Source organism: Musa acuminata, chromosome BXJ1-6 (assembly GCF_036884655.1).
Source record: "Musa acuminata AAA Group cultivar baxijiao chromosome BXJ1-6, Cavendish_Baxijiao_AAA, whole genome shotgun sequence".
Lineage (NCBI taxonomy): Eukaryota > Viridiplantae > Streptophyta > Magnoliopsida > Zingiberales > Musaceae > Musa > Musa acuminata.
Genome location: NC_088332.1, coordinates 29,289,207 through 29,310,000, shown reverse-complemented (window position 1 = coordinate 29,310,000; position 20,794 = coordinate 29,289,207). Strand labels below are relative to the sequence as shown.

Below are 20,794 nucleotides of genomic sequence, written 5' to 3'. Positions count from 1 at the left end.
TATATGTACATATATATATATATGTATATATGTACATATGTATATATGTACATATATATGTATATATGTACATATATATATATGTACATATGTACATGTATATATGTACATATATATTTATGCATATTGTTTGTTCTCAATACACCGAACAGGGATATGATTAGTGGTTGTCTTCCTCTGTAGATTGAATCTAAACGTGAGTACACTCAAAAGTTTTTATTCATTGTATCTTGATTTATCTTTTGTATGTGTATTTTTCTTTTTAAGATTACAGAATCATCGAAACTTAGTGTGGATTTTGAATTTAGATTTGGACAAGCATTCCGGACAAACGATGGTCAACGTGGTTGCAATGGTACGGCCCTCCTAATAAATAGTGGGCACACAAGTCGAGGCGCCCATGGTTTATTCCTCGCATTGTGCCTCCTCTTCGCTACACACCCCACATCAGAGTCTCGGGGCTACATTTGATGTGTATTAGCTTCCTTTTCGGCATGTGGAATCGATGCCATCGAATCCCACATGTAACTCCATCCAATAAGCTAAATAAAATAAATGTATAATTTTATAGGTGTTTCCGATGTCGACGGCGACCGCCCACTTCCGCGTTGCTGCGAAGACGCGCGAAGAGTAAACAGAGGGACGCCCGTCCCCCCAAACGAACCACCGGCTTTCCGGACCCACCCTCCTGCAGGTACAAAGCGGGACCCTCACCACCTCGGAGCCGGCGGCGGGTAGAAAGCGAGGGGGCACGACCGGTCGGCTCGCGTCACCTGCTCTCGACCTACGTGTCACCGCGGCGCGCCGCTGCTGCTAACGTTTTAATTTCTTTTAATTTACCAAAATAAATCAAATTAAAATATGATTAATCGAATGACACCAACGGAGATAGCATAGCAAAGTACAAAAAAAAAATCTCTCGCTTTAAGGGGATATATACGTCATTTTATTATTATTATTATTATTATTATTATTATTTTCTTTTCAGAACCCCATAATATTCTTCGACTGTTTCCGTTTTCTATTCCTGCTCGCGACATCGCTCGGAAAGCGTCGTCGGTTTCGTCGGCTCTCTTCCGTCCGCGCTTTTCTTACTCCCACCGCAACCCCATAGAACGCGAGCAATAGAATCCCGAAACCCTAACCCCTCGTCCGCGTCTCCTCCGTGTCTCTGCCTCATGAGGAATCGAAGACATCCTTGCCCTCAGGTACGCCTTGCTCTACTCCGTCCACCCGGCTGTGTGCCGCTTGTCGAGATTGGGATCTGTTTTCCTTTGTTGTCGAGGACAGATTTGACTTTTGTGTTCGTTCGTATTCAATTTTCTTTTGTTCTTCTTCGAAGATTTGACATGAATCCTTGCTTGGCTCGTGATGTTTTGTAGTAGCTATTGTTGATTCGTCTATTTCTTCAGCCCCGCTCTTCCTTGCTCTCGAGAAAGCTTATAACCTCCGGATTGCCTCGAAGTTGGAATTCTTTTGCTTCATAAGTCGTCTTCCCCTTTCTTTAATTGACATAACGGGTTGCCCTTTTAAGTATTGATGGTATTTGTTTGTATTTTTAGCCTCCGATATCTATCGATTGTTTTGCGATTTTGTCTGTTGATTCTGTACTGCGCTTAAGTTCATGTGTGACTTTCCACGAAAGGAAGGAAAACATGTTGTATCGTGAATACATATAAATCTCGAGAACGCCTCTTTTGATCCATAGGTTGTGTATTTATTGGCATGATTTATCTGATAAGCGAACTGTTTCGTTTTTGAATTTAATCGTGCGACAAACAAACTCAATCTACTTTAATTGCTACAGAAATAAACCGGAACACATTCCGGGGCTCGGAGCACTTACAACGCCTGGGTAGCTTCCCCCATCAGATCTACGCTTGGGTACTGAACTGATCTTGCTCTGGTTACATGCTCAAGTCTCTTACTTGATGACTAATGAAATACCTCAAAGGTTAAGGATTTATCCTTTTTGTTAAAGGATTTTGGGGTCATATATGGTTGGCCGGGCTGTTCTTTGCCTCTTTCTTCTTTTTCTTTTCTTTTCCGCGTCGCAAGCTTTCATTGTTTTGTGCTGTTGTTCTGTAGTTGTACCTTACCTTTTTTGGCTTGGTATCTGTTTGGTGACTCTAGTAGCTAAAAGCTTTAGATTTCTATCTTTTAGAAGCATCGTTATTTCTGTGCCATGCTTTTGCACAAGATTCAGTAGTCAGATGTCTTGTTTGTTTTCCTCTTTTCCTTTCAAGTCGTTGATGATATTACATCGTTATTTTTCATCGAGCAATTATGAACTCCAGTTCTTTTTTTATAGTTGTTTCTGGAACTAAAACTGACCTATGCAATTTAGTTGAAATTTTTTAGGCTAAAAAATAGTAGAAATTACCTGGGATGTCCTTCTTCTAAATTCAAAATTTTCTTACTTGAGAGAAGGTTTGCTTGTGTTTCCACTTTTGTGCAATATCGACCTTCTATTCTGTTTGTGTGCTTCAAAACTCTAAATTGTTGTCATGAAACTTAAGTGGGTCCATTGTGAATATTTGATGTGTCCTACTCTACAATTCTATTATTCCTTCCTAAAGTGTAGAAGTTACTATGGGCGAATATGCTCACCGGAAATTCCATACAACTTTTTGAACCCTTGGAAGAGATTGAGAAGGTGTCAAGTTGGTATCTTGTGAACTTCCATGACTGCTGTTATCTGTTGCCTTTAAATATTTCACAAGACAAATTCTTCCATACTTCATAAATAGTGGGATGTTTCTTGTTTTGCCTTTCATTCTTTCTTTTTTAATCTAATGTATTCTTTCTTAATTCATTTTTCATTGTTCAACTGATATTTTAACTTGGAACCCAAATGCTTTGCATCTAAGATGTTGAAAGCATAAATTTGGTTTCCTAGCCTACTTTCCAATGTTCTTGAAAGGATGTTGTTAGGATCAAGAGCGGCACTAAGAGGGGGGGTGAATTAGTACAGCGGAAAACTTTCGTTATTTCAAAAAACTTATTTCGATTAAAACTGATTCCGACGAGAATAATTTTGATTCAATTCGTTTCGGAAAGAATTTGAACTTGAAAGCTTTCGTGAAAGTGCAAGAGAAGACTAAGGTAATTTGCAGTAATGTAAATTGCACAAATGAAAAGCGTCGGTTTTGTAAAGTCTTCGTACGATTAAAGCCAATCTCGGAAGGTGTTTACTTGAAAGCGTATGTAAACGTAGTTAAAGCACAGTAAGGAGGAGAGGCAGTTTGCTATAAAAGAAAGTTGCTCAAAGTAAATGCAAACCGAGTTTTAGAGTGGTTCGGTCAACGTGACCTACATCCACTTTCGGATTCCTTCTCTGACGAGGTCTCCGGCGTCCACTAAAGGCCTTCCTTTAATAGGTGAAGACCGAACACCTCTTTACAACACTTTCTCCTTTTCCCGGGTTTAGGAGATGAACCCTTACAAGTCTCACTCCTCTTTCTTGGATGGTTACAAGGCTAAGAGATGAAAGAGAACTCTAACTTTTACAATACTTTAAAGGCTCAAGAACTCAAGATTATGCCAATAGGTTTCGTGCCCTTTCATGCAGGAAAGGGTGGGGTTTTTATAGGCCCTAACGGCTTCAAAAATAGAGCCAAAAAGTGTCTAATCCCGGATTTCCGGGGTCCTGGCGGTACTACCGCCATTACTGGGTGGTACTACCGCCTAACACCTGACACTAGACGGTACTATCGCTCAGTCTGGGCGGTACCACCGCTTGACAGAGCTCAGAGACCGAGCTCTAGCGATACCATCGCCTAACAAGGGCGGTACCACCGCCCAGAATTCCTAGGAGACTGAGTCTCCCAGGCGGTGCCACCGTCGGCTAGGAATTCAGGGTCCTGGTTGGGCCTTGAATCCGGCCCAAACCAGCCCAACTTAGTGACACGGACTTAGCTGGATTTGCCTAAGTCGTGCGGCACCCTTGCGCGTCCGTCCGCAAAGGTCAGCCTCCCCGAAGCCTCCCATTGTCCCTTAGGACCAACAAAAGAGAGAACGGGTTAAAGAGAACGCCTCAAACGGGATCCACAAGCAAACATGTCCGAAAAACACTTCATAGACAAAGCAAATTACAAACAAACTTTACAAGCTCTGAACAGTGGCACAACAAAGGGTAAAATGGTCCATTACAGACCGAAAAGCTCTCGAACGTGTCCACATGACACAACCTTTATTTACAAGCCTAAAGAGGCCACCAACCCAACTAACATGGGACTATTAAGCCTTCGGCTGCCCCTCTACATTCTGTACAAGGCAAGAACATGCCGAACGACACGGACATACATAAGCATTACATCAAACACCCTGTTTCGAAGTTTGTCCGTGACATTCTCCCCCACTTATCCCTTCGACGTCCTCGTCGAAGCCTTTGTGAACACTGCAACTCTTCGCCTTTGCTGAGTCTTCAATCTTCTGCTCCAGCTGCAATGCGCCTCCTGGCTCCCAGCTGCTCTCCGCTGTTGTTTCTTGAGTAGTCGAACCTTTGATCCGCCATGCTGCTTCAACTCGCCAATGACTCTGACTCTGGTGTGGGGTTGGCTGAGTTGTGTTGATCCTCATTGATTCCTGCGGATCTCCCAGATGAAGGAAAAGACCATCCTTACTGCGCCAGTCTCTCATAAGTTCCACATGCTGCTCGAACTGGGTGGATGCTTGTTGGAGCTTTAACGAGCATCGTCTCGCAAACTTCTGAAGTTTTGGGTCCTTCCTCCACAACATCTGCTCATTGACTCTTCTTTCAGTTAGTTGTCACATCCAAGTAGGTTCGCATCACTTCCGCTTTCGATTGGCATTTCGTTGAGAAATGAAGCGGACAATCTACTCTCAGTAGCACTGATCACCATTGGTGAGGATTTGACAACTGTTGTCTTCCATTCTCTTCGAAGGGTCTTTGAACTTGTGCAGAGCTCCTCTGCTGGATAGATAAGAGAATTGGGGTACTCGGTTTCGCCCATTCTCTTAAGAGTTGAGAAGGCAAAGGTTACTTGACTTCGCCCGGCTCCTCGAGGTTGTACTTCATGCATCGAGCTGGTTACTGGCCTTCGCCTGCTCTTTGCTCACACTTCTGAAGCACTTGAAGTGTTTGCACTCCTTACATTGAGTTAGTTACTGTGATTCACCTTCTCAATGCCATTGAACTTCTGGAATGCAGGAAGTTTTCACCCCAACTTGGAGTAATTCTCTAATAGATGAGGTCGCCTCTGGGATTGTACCGTCTTCTCCATCAACCCTGCCGCCTACTCCACTGAGTAGCAAAGGTACAGCACCGCGTACTGCTTGCTTCGTTCCTTGGTCGTGCACTCTTGCATGACCCGAAGTCCTTCACTAACGGCTATCTTGATGAGAAACTTGTTGACACCGGTCTTACGAAGTTCTTCGGCCTCTGCCCTTCAGCCTTGTCTCGGTACTCGAAGATTGCCTCTGCATTCTCCACCTCCTCGGCCCCTTTCACGACCAAGCGCTCTCCCTCCATGAGAGCAAGGGATCAATGACTTGCACGGAAGTCCCGCCTCTGCGGTACCATGGCGCTGCCATGCCCATGGCCCTACTATCCGTTGCCTCGCATCTGCATCCCTTTTCTTCACAATCAGTAGAGATGTCTCTGTGGCACTCCTCTGAGTCCACCTCCATTCTAACTGATTGCTTGATTTTGGGTAGCTAAGTCCCTCTGGACTCGTCGTCGCTTCCTCGCCCCTTTCGACCCCCTGCTTCAACACCTCTGTGTTCTCTAAGCAGTCTGTTTGGTCGATGGAAAGACAGACTACAACTCCCATGCATGGCCTCTGCCATCACGTTGTAGGGTTTGCACCGATTCTGTTCTCCTTAGCTTTCTTGGTAGCAACGTTCGCTTACTCGGCCTTGTCCTCTGACTTGCCGGGCTCCCTTAAGCGAATATGAGCTCTGGAGCAGTCCAACTCTCCAGCTGCTTCGATCATACCTCTGCATGATCAAGTTCCTCCCATGGAACTCACTGGTACTTGCATTCGAACTTTTCCCTTGGTGGAACCCAGCCCCCATATGCTGATGACCAAGGCTTTCATCCGAAGCAAAATTCGATGCACGTACGGAAGACCCGCCTCTGCGGTACCATGGCATTCACTCCTTGAATCCATAGCCCTTCTTGCCGTTGTGTTGTTCACCGAAGTGGAGCTCCCAGTAGCTCCCGATCATACCTCCATATGATCTAGTCCCTCCCGGGACTCTGTTGTGTGTATCGCATTGACACGAACTGTTCCACCACGATCCGCTGCACCATGTCGCCTCCTGGTGACATCTCCATTGCATTCTGATCCTTGTGGAATAAACTCGAATTGTGAACCCTCCATGTGTGGCCTCTGCCAATACATCGCAGGGTCACCTCCATCTTCGATTTTGTTCGCTCCTTTGGCAATCGACCTTCATCCACCCACTCTTGGGTCACACCTAGATGAAGCACTGCTCTAGGACAGTCCGTCGCCTAGTAGCTCCCGAAGTCCACCGACTTCACTGTAATTTGTGCACCATTGTCTGGATCCTGGGCCTCTGCCCCTACCAGCACAATCTCCGCTGCGCACTGCTTCCTTCATGGCAACTTGAATGGCAACACTGTGGCATATTCTTCAAGAGTACCCGCCTCTGCGTCCTCTTGCCCCGTGCTAAGGCCTTCTGAACCCAACTTCGCCTCCGCAAATTGAGTCGCCTTAGTTCCTCCATCAAATGCTCCTCCGAGATAAGGTGCATGTGCCCAGAAGCTCCCTTCGTCTTTGGCACCATGCAAGATGAGTCCACTCCGTCAGAATGAAGGACCCATGGCACAACATGATCCTGCTCTTGCCTCTACAAGAGTTCATGTCCTTGACCTCTGTCTAAGGAAAGCACTGTGCCTCTGCTCCATGTTCCAACTTCTCTGCTGGCTCCCTTCATGCGGCTTGGGTACTTCGCCAAGTTACACCCAAGTTGCTCCGCTCCTCGTTTTTGCATTGAGTCGATGGTGGCCCTCGCGCCCACCATTCCACGGGTCAGCCCTCCCTTGAGTCCGATCTCCATATCGACTCTAAGTGTGCCTTCATTTAAGTTGCTTCAGGTCGCTCCCCCACTTGATCTCGCAATGCATCCACCAATGTATTCTCTCAAGCGAGATCATGCGACGACTCCTCGCCGCTTGCTCAGTCCATCGAGCTTCGTGAAGTTGTTGTTTGTTGAGGTACTCCTCCTCAACATGGAGGTCCGTCTCACATGATTCTCCCTCTGGAGAGCCGAGACTTATCCCTCCTGGATAACTGTCCCATTGGAGCAACATCTCTCTTCGTTTCGGAGACCACCATCCCCTTGGACTACTCCGATCTGCTGAACAAACTGTGCATTGTTCTGCCTCCTGCAAACGCACTTGCTAGATTGCGCCTCCACGTCAATACAGCCACCACTACACCCCTCAAGGCCTAGCAACATGCTGAACTCGTTGCACACTTCAGCCTCCTCCGGACGTATCCTTCGCATGCCGAAGAGAAAGTTTCAATGCTTCATGGCGCCGAGTTTCGGTCGCCTTGGGATGGCCACGAACAATCCATCGTCCGCATACAAGCCCATGCATGAGTACCGAATTCTTCGAGTTAGCAATTCCCCTCACCTCTGTGAGCTTTGCACAACTCTTTCGGTCGCTGAGCAACTCATTCCACTTTGCATGGTCTCGTCCTTTTGCCAAGCGCCTCGCTTGCCTTGAGCACCATCAAGTAAAGTTGTCAACGTTGAGCCGTAGCTCAAACTCAGCCATCCCAACCTTTGTGCGCTCCGCATTCTTCCAAGCTTGCCTGTTCTCGTGGTGCCTCTCGCGCGAAGGGTTGGCCATTCCTCTGAATGCCAATGTCAGATGCCCGCTCCTCTGAGCGACTCTTTTCCCTACATCTTCATGCCCGTTTTCCCTCAAACGGTCGCGCGTTGCTGACTGCCCTCCATGCAGCCCCACTAGGTCCCCCATGTTTGCATGTCAAGTGTTTCTATGAGTGCTTGTCCCGCTCTGATACCATATGACACGGACTTAGCTGGATTTGCCTAAGTCGTGCGGCACCCTTGCGCGTCCGTCCGCAAAGGTCAGCCTCCCCGAAGCCTCCCATTGTCCCTTAGGACCAACAAAAGAGAGAACGGGTTAAAGAGAACGCCTCAAACGCGATCCACAAGCAAACATGTCCGAAAAACACTTCATAGACAAAGCAAATTGCAAACAGACTTTACAAGCTCTGAACAGTGGCACAACAAAGGGTAAAATGGTCCATTACAGACCGAAAAGCTCTCGAACGTGTCCACATGACACAACCTTTATTTACAAGCCTAAAGAGGCCACCAACCCAACTAACATGGGACTATTAAGCCTTCGGCTGCCCCTCTACATTCTGTACAAGGCAAGAACATGCCGAACGACACGGACATACATAAGCATTACATCAAACACCCTGTTTCGAAGTTTGTCCGTGACATTAGGGCCCAACTGGCCCCTAATTAAGTTAGTGGGATTACCTCCCAAACCTAACTTAATTTACACTCTAAGTATAATAATCAAGACATAATTACTGCACTTCATGTTCCGGTGCGTCAATTGCTCTTCCGGCGAGCTTTCGGCGAACATCCGACGAACTCTCTACAATGCTCCGGCGGACTCCCGACAAGCTCCCGGACTTTACGACGATCTTCTTGGCGAGTTCTGATGAGCTTCTATGGCAAGCTCCTGGACTTCTCGGTTAGTTCCCGCAGAACTTCCGACGAACGTTCGAACTTCTGTCGAACTCTCGAACTCCCAACGTGATCTCGATCTTGACTTCGGCACAACACCTGCTTTATATCTTACTGCCATCGTAGTTAATCCTGCGCACTTTTCTCAACATATAGAGTAGATCAAACAAATTACAATTGACTTTATCATCAAAATCCGAGATTCAACAATCTCCCCATTTTTTATGATGACAATCAATTGATGACGGAGTTAACCTTAACTCCCCCTATCTATATACCATATTTGAGAAAAGACATTCTTGAATTCAAGGCCTTTGAATTCTAGAGACATATTGATAAATTAAGTTCATTTAAACTTATCAATACTCATATCATGATTCATATCATGATCTAACATTCTCAAAATGATGTCAAGGCATGACATCCATTTTCAAGATTTGATATTTCAAATATGAAGGATGACAAACATAACAATTTATCATTCTATGGCAAGATATCAATTTATAAAATTGCAAGTTAAGCTTTAGATATCTTATCATAATGAAGAAAATTTATCAAGCAAACATTTCAAGTATATATGATGAAATATATTGCATACATTTGTCAAAACTTTTTGATCAAAGCTTTCTCCACTTTCATCAATTTACCACATTTTGGTATTATTTCTCTCCCTTTATCATCAACAAAAAAGAGAACAATTCAACAATGTAAGTGTGGTAAAAATTCATGCCACATTTCAATTTGTAAAAATTCATACCAATTATATTTCAAGCATTTATGACATGGTATCATTCAAAAGCTCTCACATTAAAAGTTATAAATATTTAAAGAGATGGCTTCCATCAACTTCTCCCCTTTTTATTTTTCATCAAAACTTTGCATGAAGAAGGAAGGTAAGGAGGAAAATCCATTGAGAACCAACTTTGAATGAAGTTAAAAACGATAAAAGATTTTCATTAAATCATGCTTCAATTTTCACAAAGATTAAGATATTCATGTGAAATTATATCCTCATTCTTGCAAGTGTTCGTCTCATAAAAAAGAATCATAAAAAATCTTCCTTCATTAAGAAAGAATTTATGTGAAAGAGTCATCATATGAAGGATAAACGAAATTCCGTGAATAAGCCTTCATAATGAGAGGATCATCATATCAAATTCTTTTCTTAATAAAAATTCACAAGGGATAAATCCGAGAGATGCATTTGTCAATGAAATCCATGAAGTGATTGAGTGTATCAAAAGTGATGGAGCAAGGGTATGAAGTAAACTTGATATGGCATAATCTTATAAAAGCTCCATTCAAGAAATTCATAAAGATAGTCCGAAAAAGATATACATCAAATTCATGGATTTGGACAAATTAACATTCCTAACTCTCTTCTAATAAAATCATATTGTTCTTCACTTAAAGGTTTTGTAAAGATATCGGCTAATTGATATTTCGTATCAATAAACTCTAAGATTATATCATGATTAGTAACATGATCTCGTATAAAGTGATGCCAAATATTAATTTGTTAAACATATTGCACTTGTGTTATCACATTTTATGGGAATATTTTTAAGATGAATCTTGTAATCCTCTAAAGTGTTTTTCATCCACACAACTTGTGCACAACATGCACTAGCTGTAATGTACTCAGCTTCGGTTGTAGATAATGTAACCTAGTTTTGTTTCTTGGAAGACCAAGAAACAAGTGCATGTCCTAAAAATTGACATGTTCCGGATGTGCTTTTTCTATCTAATCTACATCTAACAAAATCCGCATCAGCATAAGCAATCAGCTCAAAGTTCTCGGATTTTGGATACCATAATCCTAGATTTGTGGTTCCTTTAAGATATCTAAGTATTCGTTTAACTGCTTTGAGATGAGATATCTTATGATTATATTGAAATCTAGCATAAAGTCCTACACTAAACATGATATCCGGTCTAGTTGCGGTGAGGTAAAGTAAACTTCCTATCATACCCCTATAAGCTTTTTTATTAAAGCTTTCTCTACTTTCATCAATTTCTAATTTAGTGGAAGTGCTCATAGGAGTATTGATAGCCTTTGAGCTATCCATATTAAACCTTTTTAGCAAATCTAAAGCATATTTTGTTTGACTAAGAAATATACCATTACTTAGTTGTTTGATTTGTAAGCCCAAAAAGAAAGTTAATTCTCCCATCAAACTCATTTCAAATTCAAGACTCATACTTTTAGCAAATGACTCAAATAGAGATTCATTCATAGTACCGAAAATGATATCATCAACATAAATTTGAACAATAAGAAAATTATTTTTAAAATTTTTGATAAACAATGTAGTATCGACCTTGCCTTTAGAGAAATTATTTTCGATAAGAAATGAGCTAAGTCTCTCATACCAAGCCCTTGGGGCTTGTTTCAATCCATAGAGAGCTTTATCAATTTAAATACATGATTAGGAAGATTATTATTCTCAAATCCGGGAGGTTGTTCACCACAAGGTATGCAATACCGTACCGTACCGATGTTTCGAGGTTGGCTCGGTACGGTATGTTACCGGCGTACCGAGCGGTACACCATGGCGTACCGAACGGTTTCCTCTTACTGTAGCATTGCTACAGTGTAACACTGTAGCATTGCTATAGTGTATTACTATAGCACTGTAGCACTGTCCGTCCGGTAGCGGGCGGTCTACGTACCGGTATGCCGTTGGACCGGTATGTACCGCCCATACCGGGTGATACCATTCGAAATTGCATACCATGGTTCAACATAAACTTCTTCTGAAATAAAGTCATTAAGAAATGCACTTTTAACATCCATTTGAAACAACTTAAAATTATTACTACTAGCATAGGCAAGGAACATCCTTATGGCTTCTAATCGTGCCACAGGAGCGAAGGTCTCTTCATAATCGATCCATTCTTCTTGGTTGAAACCTTTGGCCACCAATCTAGCCTTGTTTCTAACCACGATACCAAATTCATCTTGCTTGTTTCTAAAGACTCATTTAGTACCAATAACTAAATAGTTATTTGGCATAGGAACAAGCTTCCACACCTCATTTCTCTCAAATTGATTTAACTCATCTTGCATTGCAATGACCCATGAACCATCTTTCAAAGCCTCGTCAATGCATTTTGGTTCAATTTGGGAGAGAAAAGCGGCGTTGGCATAAAAATTCTTAAGAGAAGAGCGAGTTTGAACCCCTTTAGATGTGTCTCCTATGATTAGCTCGTTAGGATGAGCATCTACATACTTCCAATCCTTGGGTAAGGATATTTCAGAAGTAGATGAATCCAAGTTGCTAGATGGAGAAAGAGTTTTATTTAAATTCAAAGCATTAAAATTAACATCATCATCAAAATCATTTTTCTTAACTTCGGAAACCCTATTAAAAACAACATGAATAGATTCTTCTATAATCAAAGTTCTTTTATTAAAGATACGAAATGTTTTAGAAATAGAAGAATAGCCAAGAAAAATTCTTTCATCGGATTTAGCATCAAATTTTCCTAAAGCATCTTTTTCATTCAAGATAAAACACTTACACTTAAAAACTTTAAAATATGAAACATTGGGTTTTTTGTTGTTCCACAACTCATAAGGAGTTTTGGTGAGTAAGGGTCTTACTAGAACTCTATTCATGACATAGCATGCCGTGTTTACAGCTTCGGCCCAAAAATATTTGGGTAGGTTATGTTCATTTAACATGGTTCTTGCCATTTCTTGTAAGTTTCTATTCTTTCTTTCTACTACTCCATTTTGTTGAGGATTTCTTGGAGTAGAGAAGTTGTGGTTGTATCCATTGGATTCATAAAATTCTTGGAAATCACGGTTTTGAAATTCACCACCGTGATCACTTCGAATTGACAAAATCATAGAACCCTTTTCATTTTGAACAAGTTTACAAAACTTAAAGAAATATATAAAGCATTCACTTTTTTGTGCTAAAAAATAAGTCCATGTGTATTTAGTATAATCATCCACTATGACAAATACGTATTTGCTACCTCTTAGGCTTGATGTAGCAATTGGTCCGAACATGTCCATATGGATCAATTGCAAAGGTCTAGAGGTGTTTATTTGGTTCTTAGGTTTGAAGCTACCTTTTATTTGTTTTCCTAGTTGACATGCATCACATACATTATTTTTGACAAACTTGATATGAGGAATTCCTCTTACAAGTATTTTAGATGAAATTTGAGAGATTAGTTTCATGCTAGCATGATCTAATCTCTTATGCCAAAGCCAAAGCCAAGCATCATCATTCAAAACTGAAAAACATATTTCATTGCAAAGATAATTAATGTCAATAGTGTATATGTTATTTTGTTTTAATGCAATCATAGATGTGTTTTTGTGTGGTTTTTCAATAATGCAAGCATTAGATTCAAATTTAAAAATATATCCTTTATCACACAATTGACTAATGCTCAAGAGGTTATGCTTTAAGCCATTAACTAACAACACATTTTCAATAAAGAAGTTAGATTTGTTACCTATGGTTCATTTGCCAATGATTTTACCCTTGTTGTTGTCTTCGAATGTGAAATATCCTTCGTTTATGCTAGTGAGCTTAGAGAATTGAGATATATGCCTTGACTATCAAGGTACCATCTCTTGCTCCTAGCTTGTGATGGTAAACGTTTTTACAAAAAAGGGTGATTTTTAGGTACCCATTTGACCTTTGGTGCCTCAAAAATCGATCAGCTTAACTTATCATTTTGCATAGAATTCTTTATGGTTCCTTTAGGAACCCAAATCAATTTGTGTGGGCTACACTTCTTAAATGGATAATGATAAGCTACATGTCCAAGTTTACAACAAAAGTTGCATTTGTTTTGGGGTGAAATATGCAAGATAGGGCCTTTAAGAAAGGTGGTTGGATTTTGGTGAGAGCTACTCATAAATCCGATTCTATTTCTTTTATGAACATGACCCTTATTGGCAAGGATCATGTTTAAGGACTTGCTACCAATCTCAAATTTTTCTAAGGTATCTTTGAGTAGCAAGTTATCCTTTCTAATTGTTTCTACTTCATGGCATTTCGTATATGGAGTAAACTATCATTATGCTCAATTTTTAATTTATCGAAATCACTAACAAGAGAATCATGATCCTTTTTTAACAATTTATATTTTTTACTAATTGATTTGCATTTATCAAATAAATCATGAAAAGTATTTAATAGTTCATCAAATGATAAATTTGCATCAATTGAACTTGTTACCTCATCTCCAATGGCCATTAGTGCATGGTGAGCAACTTGCTTGGTGTTGGTTGGCTCCTCTTCTTCGGATTCACTTGAGTCATCCCATGTTGCTTTGAGAGCCTTCTTCTTTGGTGTCCTCTTCTTGGCTTGGGGACATTCGCTCTTGTAGTGTCCTGGTTTTTTGCATTCATAGCATATTACTTGATCTTTCTTGGGTTCAAATTTATTTTTAGTATCATTTTTAAATTTATTTCTTTTTATGAATCTTTTGAACTTTCTTGTTAAGAGTGTCAAATCATCATCAAAGTCCTCATCACTTGAGTTTTCTTTCAAGTGGTATTCTTGTGTTCTAAGTGTCATATCCTTCTTGTTCTTTGGAAGGGTGTCCTCAAGCTCTTCATGAGCTTTACATGTCATTTCATAGGTCATTAGTAACCCAATTAGTTCTTCAAGAGGAAAGTTATTTAAATCTTTGGCCTCTTGAATGACCATTACTTTAGGGTCCCAATTTTTTGGTAGAGATCTTAAAATCTTATTAACAAGTTCAAAATCCGAGAAACCTTTACCAAGTCCTTTTAGACCATTGACGACATCCGTAAATCGGGTGTATATGTCTCCAATGGTCTCACTCGGTTTCATTCGAAACAACTCGTAAGAATGCACCAAAAGATTGATTTTTGACTCCTTCACTCTACTAGTGCCTTCATAAGTCACTTCGAGTGTGTGCCAAATGTTAAAAGTCGTTTCACAAATCGATACTCGATTAAACTCATTTTTATCTAATGCACAAAATAAGGCATTCATAGCCTTTGCGTTTAAAGTAAAAGTCTTCTTCTCCAACTCATTCCAATCGTTCATTGGAAGAGAAGACTTTTGAAAACCGTTTTCGACAAAGTTCCAAAGCTCAAAATCCATTGAAATTAGGAAGATCCTCATTCTAGTCTTCCAATATGTGTAATCCGTCCCATTGAACATGGGCGGACGTGTAATTGAATGACCCTCTAGGTTGTTGGCAAATGCCATCTCTCTTGGGTTTAAAACCAAATGAGAGTGAACCTGGCTCTGATACCAATTGTTATGATCAAGAGCGACACTAAGAGCGGTGGTGAATTAGTGCAGCAGAAAACTTTCGTTATTTCAAAAAACTTGTTTCGATTAAAACCGATTCCGACGAGAATGGTTTTGATTCAATCCGTTTCGGAAAGAATTTAAACTTGAAAGCTTTCGTGAAAGTGCAAGAGAAGACTAAGGTGATTTGCAGTAATGTAAATTGCACAAATGAAAAGCGTCGGTTTTGTAAAGTCTTCGTACGATTAAAGCCGATCTTAGAAGGTGTTTACTTGAAAGCGTATGTAAACGTAGTTAAAGCACAGTAAGGAGGAGAGGCAGTTTGCTATAAAAGAAAGTTGCTCAAAGTAAATGCAAACCGAGTTTTAGAGTGGTTCGGTCAAGGTGACCTACATCTCACTTTCGGATTCCTCCTCCGACAAGGTCATCGACGTCCACTAAAGGCCTTCCTTTAATAGATGAAGACCGAACACCTCTTTACAACACTTTCTCCTTTTCCCGAGTTTAGGAGATGAACCCTTACAAGTCTCACTCCTCTTTCTTGGATGGTTACAAGGCTAAGAGATGAAGGAGGAGAACTCTAACTTTTACAATACTTTAAGGCTCAAGAACTCAAGATTATGCTAATAGGTTTCATGCCCTTTCATGCAGGAAAGGGTGGGGTTTTTATAGGCCCCAATGGCTTCAAAAATGGAGCCAAAAAGTGTCTAATCCCGGATTTTCGAGGTCCTGGCGGTACCACCGCCATTACTAGGCGGTACTACCGCCTAACACCTGACACTGGGCGGTACTACCGCTCAGTCTAGGTTGTACTACCGCTCAGTCTGGGTGGTACCACCGCTTGACAAAGCTTGGAGACCGAGCTCTGGCGATACCACCGCTTGACAGGGGCGGTACCACCGCTGGCAACAATAACTGCCTGCGGTACCACCGCCCAGAATTCATGGGAGACCGAGTCTCCCAGGTGGTGCCACCGCCGGCCAAGAATTCAGGGTCCTGGTTGGGCCTTGAATCCGGCCCAAACCAGCCCAACTTAGGGCCCAATTAGCCCCTAATTAAGTTAGTGGGATTACCTCCCAAACCTAACTTAATTTATGCTCTAACTACGATAACTAAGACATGATTACTGCACTTCATGTTCTGGTGCGTCAATTGCTCTTCCGGCGAGCTTCCGACGAACTCTCGGCAATGCTCCGACGGACTCCCGGCAAGCTCTCGAACTTTACGACGATCTTCTTGGCGAGTTCCGACGAGCTTCTATGGCAAGCTCCTGGACTTCTCGATTGGTTCCCGCAGAACTTCCGACGAACATCCGGACTTCCGTCGAACTCTCGAACTCCCAACGTGATCTCGATCTTGACTTCAGCACAACACCTGCTTTATGTCTTACTGTCATCGTAGTTAATCCTGCACACTTTTCTCAACATATAGATTAGATCAAACAAATTACAATTGACTTCATAATCAAAATCCGAGATTCAACAAATGTAACATTTCTGAAATGGACATATGAATTGAGTTATTATTGTTGCATGCATCTGGTAATTCACTTGTAGCATTTGTTGGTGCTCTACCCTTATTGACCTGGCTACATCATTCATGGTCTGTAGTAATATTCTGATGGTGCAGAATAAGATGTCTTATATTTAAACTTTTCTCTGGATGTAGAGATATGTGTTCTTTAGTTGTTCAGACCAACAATCGCTCTTCGCACTATTTTAAGTTGAGTTGCTTAAGAATTTTCCTTTCCTTTCATGTCATTTGACTATGTGAAGAATTGCAAGACATTATTTGTCTACAATCAACTTTTGCATTTATTTGCTTTCCACTAAATGTGACTGTGATTTTCTTTCCCTTCTCTTCTGGTGTTTCTGTTGAATGGCAAATCATGCTACATTGTGCTTCTTTTAGTGTTCATTGATATGAAAGTCAAAACTTCACTCAACATCTGAAAATTCAGTCTTTGATTTTTGTTTTTCCTCCAGCAATCTTTATAGATATAATTTGCATGCTGTTGCTGTATATCTCAGCACAGTGAAACCTTGACGTATCACTCATTTGATGTTTACCATTCTGAGCATTAGGATTCTTGTTTCTCTTTTGCATTAATCTGTCAGATTTTTCCAATACTCTGATGAAGCAAGCTCGTAAGCTTGACTATTGTCCTAGTTTTGTGAGTGAAAATTCAGTCTTTTACTACCAAGATCTTGAGTGTTCTTTGTTTAAAAAAGAAAAAAGAAAACTTTGTCCAGTAGAATTTCCTAAAATATAATATACCTTTCATAGGATTTACATTGTCGTCTGATTTTGGTAGTGTGTACTGTGCTGAGACCAATGGTTTGTGGACACCAGTGTCACCCAATGTACTGATTCCTGTACTTATTTGCATTGTCATCTGACATTGGTGTGAACCATAAAAACATGAACCTGTACTAATTCCTGGTGAAATAGTTTTTCTAAGGCTACAATTTTCTGTTTGTTGCTGACCTTTATTTATTAGAAGGTACTGGCTATCTTAACTAGTAAATAGTGTCAATTACCATAAGGTCCTGAAATCAAAACTCACATTCACCACTTATCTTTTTTCTAAAAATAGAAACTTTGATTTGTTAGTTTACTTGTTATTGGCATATTTCAATTAGTTGCTTCTAAGTATGAGCAAACTTTGGATAGAGTCCCAACATGGTGGCATTCATCAAATATGCTTTTACAAATGTTCACAAGAAAGCCATCAGGTTAAAGTCCCTTGAATGATTCAATAGCTCGAGTCAAAGATGATTGTAATATAGGCTTCAACATTTTGTCATCCATTTATAAGTGAGGAGCTTATAAAAACAACACATCTGAAGCTCTTTTTGCAATTTATGGTATGCTAATGGACACGGCATCCAGTAGTTTTATTGTTTAAGGTGCATTATGGTGGATTCCACATGAACCTGCTTGATTGCATGGTTTCTTAGCATCTGTTCTTTTCTGTATGACAACTTGTTGAAATGTTCTCTCTTCGGTATGATCCTGAATGTATCCTGCCTTTTGATATCAAAATTCTTGATAAAAATAATGGAATATCAAAAATGTTTTCCCTTTTTTCAGGTGCCAATTTTCCTTTTACATGCTTGTTCCTGCTGCAGGAGTTGTTGCTGCTTCACTATTGTTTGATGACAATATTGGCTAATAAGTATCATATGTTGTTCTGTAACTTGAGCTATTACTGAGCACCTCGCATTAGCTTCAAGTTCTGCAGAATGGACCGCCATGATACATCTGGTTTTGTTAGTGGAGGCTGCAAGCTTTCACTCAAGTATTTCTGATTTAGTATTGTTTTGTTAAATTGAGTCTTGGAAGACAGGCTAACTGGTTTCTATCCCATCAAGTTTATTGATAGAGAGGTCCTCTCAAGATAGCAGTAATTGACAAGAGCATTCTGATGGATTTTGCTGTTGATCTCCCCTCTTTAAGTAAATTTGGCTTTTGGAGTTCTATGCAATCAGGAGGTATCAAATTACCTCTGGATTCACATCCCAGTCTGCATAATTCCAACATAAAAGGGACAAAAAGGAAGTGGAATGACAATACTGGAGTTGAAGGTTCAGAAAATCCATTACTTGCACTGGGTTTGGGTCAGTCACCAAGTTCCTCAGTGGTCAGCAAGATGAGCTCAGCAGGTCTTTCCATCACGTCTTCAGTGAAGGAAACTGACGAGGAATCCCCTGCAAACCCAGAATTTAGTTTCAAGCTGCATATTGGCAATGGTTACAAGCTCAGTTATAACAAGTCATCAGTTGGTACTCTGAAGGCTCCTCATACTGTTGATATGCTCAATTTGCAGCTAAGTCTATCAACAGGGTCTTCTGAGTCTGCTCTAATAGATGTCAACACAATTGCAGGACAGCATCTTTATAGTTTTGAGTCTTCTGTGATTGCAAGTCCGGTGCAGATTAGTGAGGAAGAAGGATCAGCATCATCTTGCTGGATATTTGGGAAGTGTCTTGTTCAACCTTGCGTGCCCAACCCAGAAACAGGTAGCAGTAACTTTCCTCCCCAAAAGAGAATGCATACTGAAGCTGATCCTATTGCAGTTCTTCCAGACTTCCCATCAACCATGACACAAATGTCGAAAAACCCAGTTGCCTGCTCTTCCGGGATTTCTGATTCCCATAAACGCAACAACAGGACAAAGTACTGTCAGTTCCATGGATGTACGAAAGGAGCAAGAGGTGCTTCCAGTTTATGTATAGCTCATGGTGGGGGACGGAGGTGCCAGCGACCCGAGTGCCAAAAGGGAGCTGAGGGCAGGACAATCTATTGCAAAGCGCATGGCGGCGGTCGCCGATGCCAACACCTTGGCTGCACGAAGAGTGCTGAAGGTCGCACCGATTACTGCATTGCCCATGGTGGCGGTCGGCGCTGCAGCCACCTGAGTTGCACTCGTGCAGCAAGAGGGAAGTCGGGTTTATGCATCAGGCATGGCGGTGGCAAGAGGTGCCAAATCAAGAATTGCACGAAGAGCGCAGAAGGTTCCTCGGGCTTGTGCATATCTCATGGTGGTGGCAGGCGCTGCCATTTCCATGGATGTACAAAGGGTGCTCAAGGTAGCACATTGTTCTGTAAGGCGCATGGTGGAGGGAAGAGGTGTACAGTTGTGGGGTGTACAAAAGGGGCCGAGGGAAGCACTCCCTTCTGCAAGGGACATGGTGGGGGGAAGCGGTGCACGTTTCAGGGTGGAGGTGTGTGCCGAAAGAGTGTGCATGGGGGAACCTCGTTCTGTGTGGCACATGGTGGTGGAAAGAGGTGTGCTGTCGCCGGGTGCCCCAAAAGTGCTAGAGGGCGGACTAGTTTCTGTGTCCGCCATGGCGGGGGCAAACGGTGCAAGTTCGAAGGATGTGGGAAGAGCGCACAGGGGAGCACCGATTTTTGTAAAGCGCATGGGGGAGGCAAACGATGCACATGGAGTCAAATGGGCTCAAAATTTGATGTTGGCGAGACGCTCTGTGATAAGTATGCTAGGGGCAAGACTGGTCTCTGTGCTGCACACAGCGCCCTGGTGCAGGACCACTGTGTTCATGGTGGGGGAATGCTTGGACCACCTACCACACAGTATCCAGTGCCTGTTAAACTTGAGAAGATGAATGACGTTGCTGCTGAAGAAGAGACCTTTACAAAGCTGGAGTTGAAGAAAGTAGTACATTCTGCGCTACAGCAGTCCGGGTCTTCTGGTCCAGAGGGCAGGGTGCGTGGAGGGGGTTTGGTTGGGATGATCGCAAGTAGTTCAGGCTTTTGGGATTAACACGGGAGATCAGGGAACTGCAGTTACTTCAGATTCGGGCGCCCCACGCACTGCAGCCTACCTGCGGATGTAATGGCAAGGGAGTAGTAACTCATGGTTTGACTTGATATATTGATACGTGTTTGTGGTACTTGTTTGTACTTGTTTGGTTGGGATGATCGCAAGTAGTTCAGGCTTTTGGGATTAACACGGGAGATCAGGGAACTGCAGTTACTTCAGATTCGGGCGCTCCACACTGCAGCCTACCTGCGGATGTAATGGCAAGGGAGTAGTAACTCATGGTTTGACTTGATATATTGATACGTGTTTGTGTGTGTTGTGTGTGAGGATTTGCTATTTATGTGGAACCCATGTAAGATCTGGACATCCTTCCTTTGTTCAGAGAGACGAGGGGAAAATGTATAGCTGAACCTCGGTAGTGTTGCTACCCTTTTTGTTGTGATCATAGTGAACATTCAATTTTTCTTCTATACATGATGCTTACTGCATGAAATTGTACTAACTACTTAGAATGGTTGAGAAGAGT

The 20,794-nt window shown here is 41.8% G+C and overlaps 1 protein-coding gene across 6 annotated transcripts; it reads left to right on the top strand.

The window, feature by feature from the left end:
• Positions 1-1,020: 1,020 nt before the first annotated feature.
• LOC135585053 (uncharacterized) lies at positions 1,021-20,738 on the top strand. 6 transcript variants are annotated; one of them, XM_065188085.1, is made up of 3 exons: positions 1,021-1,208; positions 1,808-1,884; positions 18,113-20,738. In XM_065188085.1, the coding sequence occupies exon 3, from the start codon at positions 18,409-18,411 to the stop codon at positions 20,266-20,268; it is 1,860 nt and encodes a 619-aa protein (XP_065044157.1). In that variant the 5' UTR covers positions 1,021-1,208; positions 1,808-1,884; positions 18,113-18,408; the 3' UTR covers positions 20,269-20,738. The 6 variants fall into 6 exon arrangements, with proteins under 6 accessions (XP_065044157.1, XP_065044154.1, XP_065044155.1 ...); XM_065188082.1 differs by having other exon boundaries at positions 18,075-20,738; XM_065188083.1 differs by having other exon boundaries at positions 1,808-1,954; positions 18,075-20,738.
• The last annotated feature ends 56 nt before the right edge of the window (positions 20,739-20,794 follow it).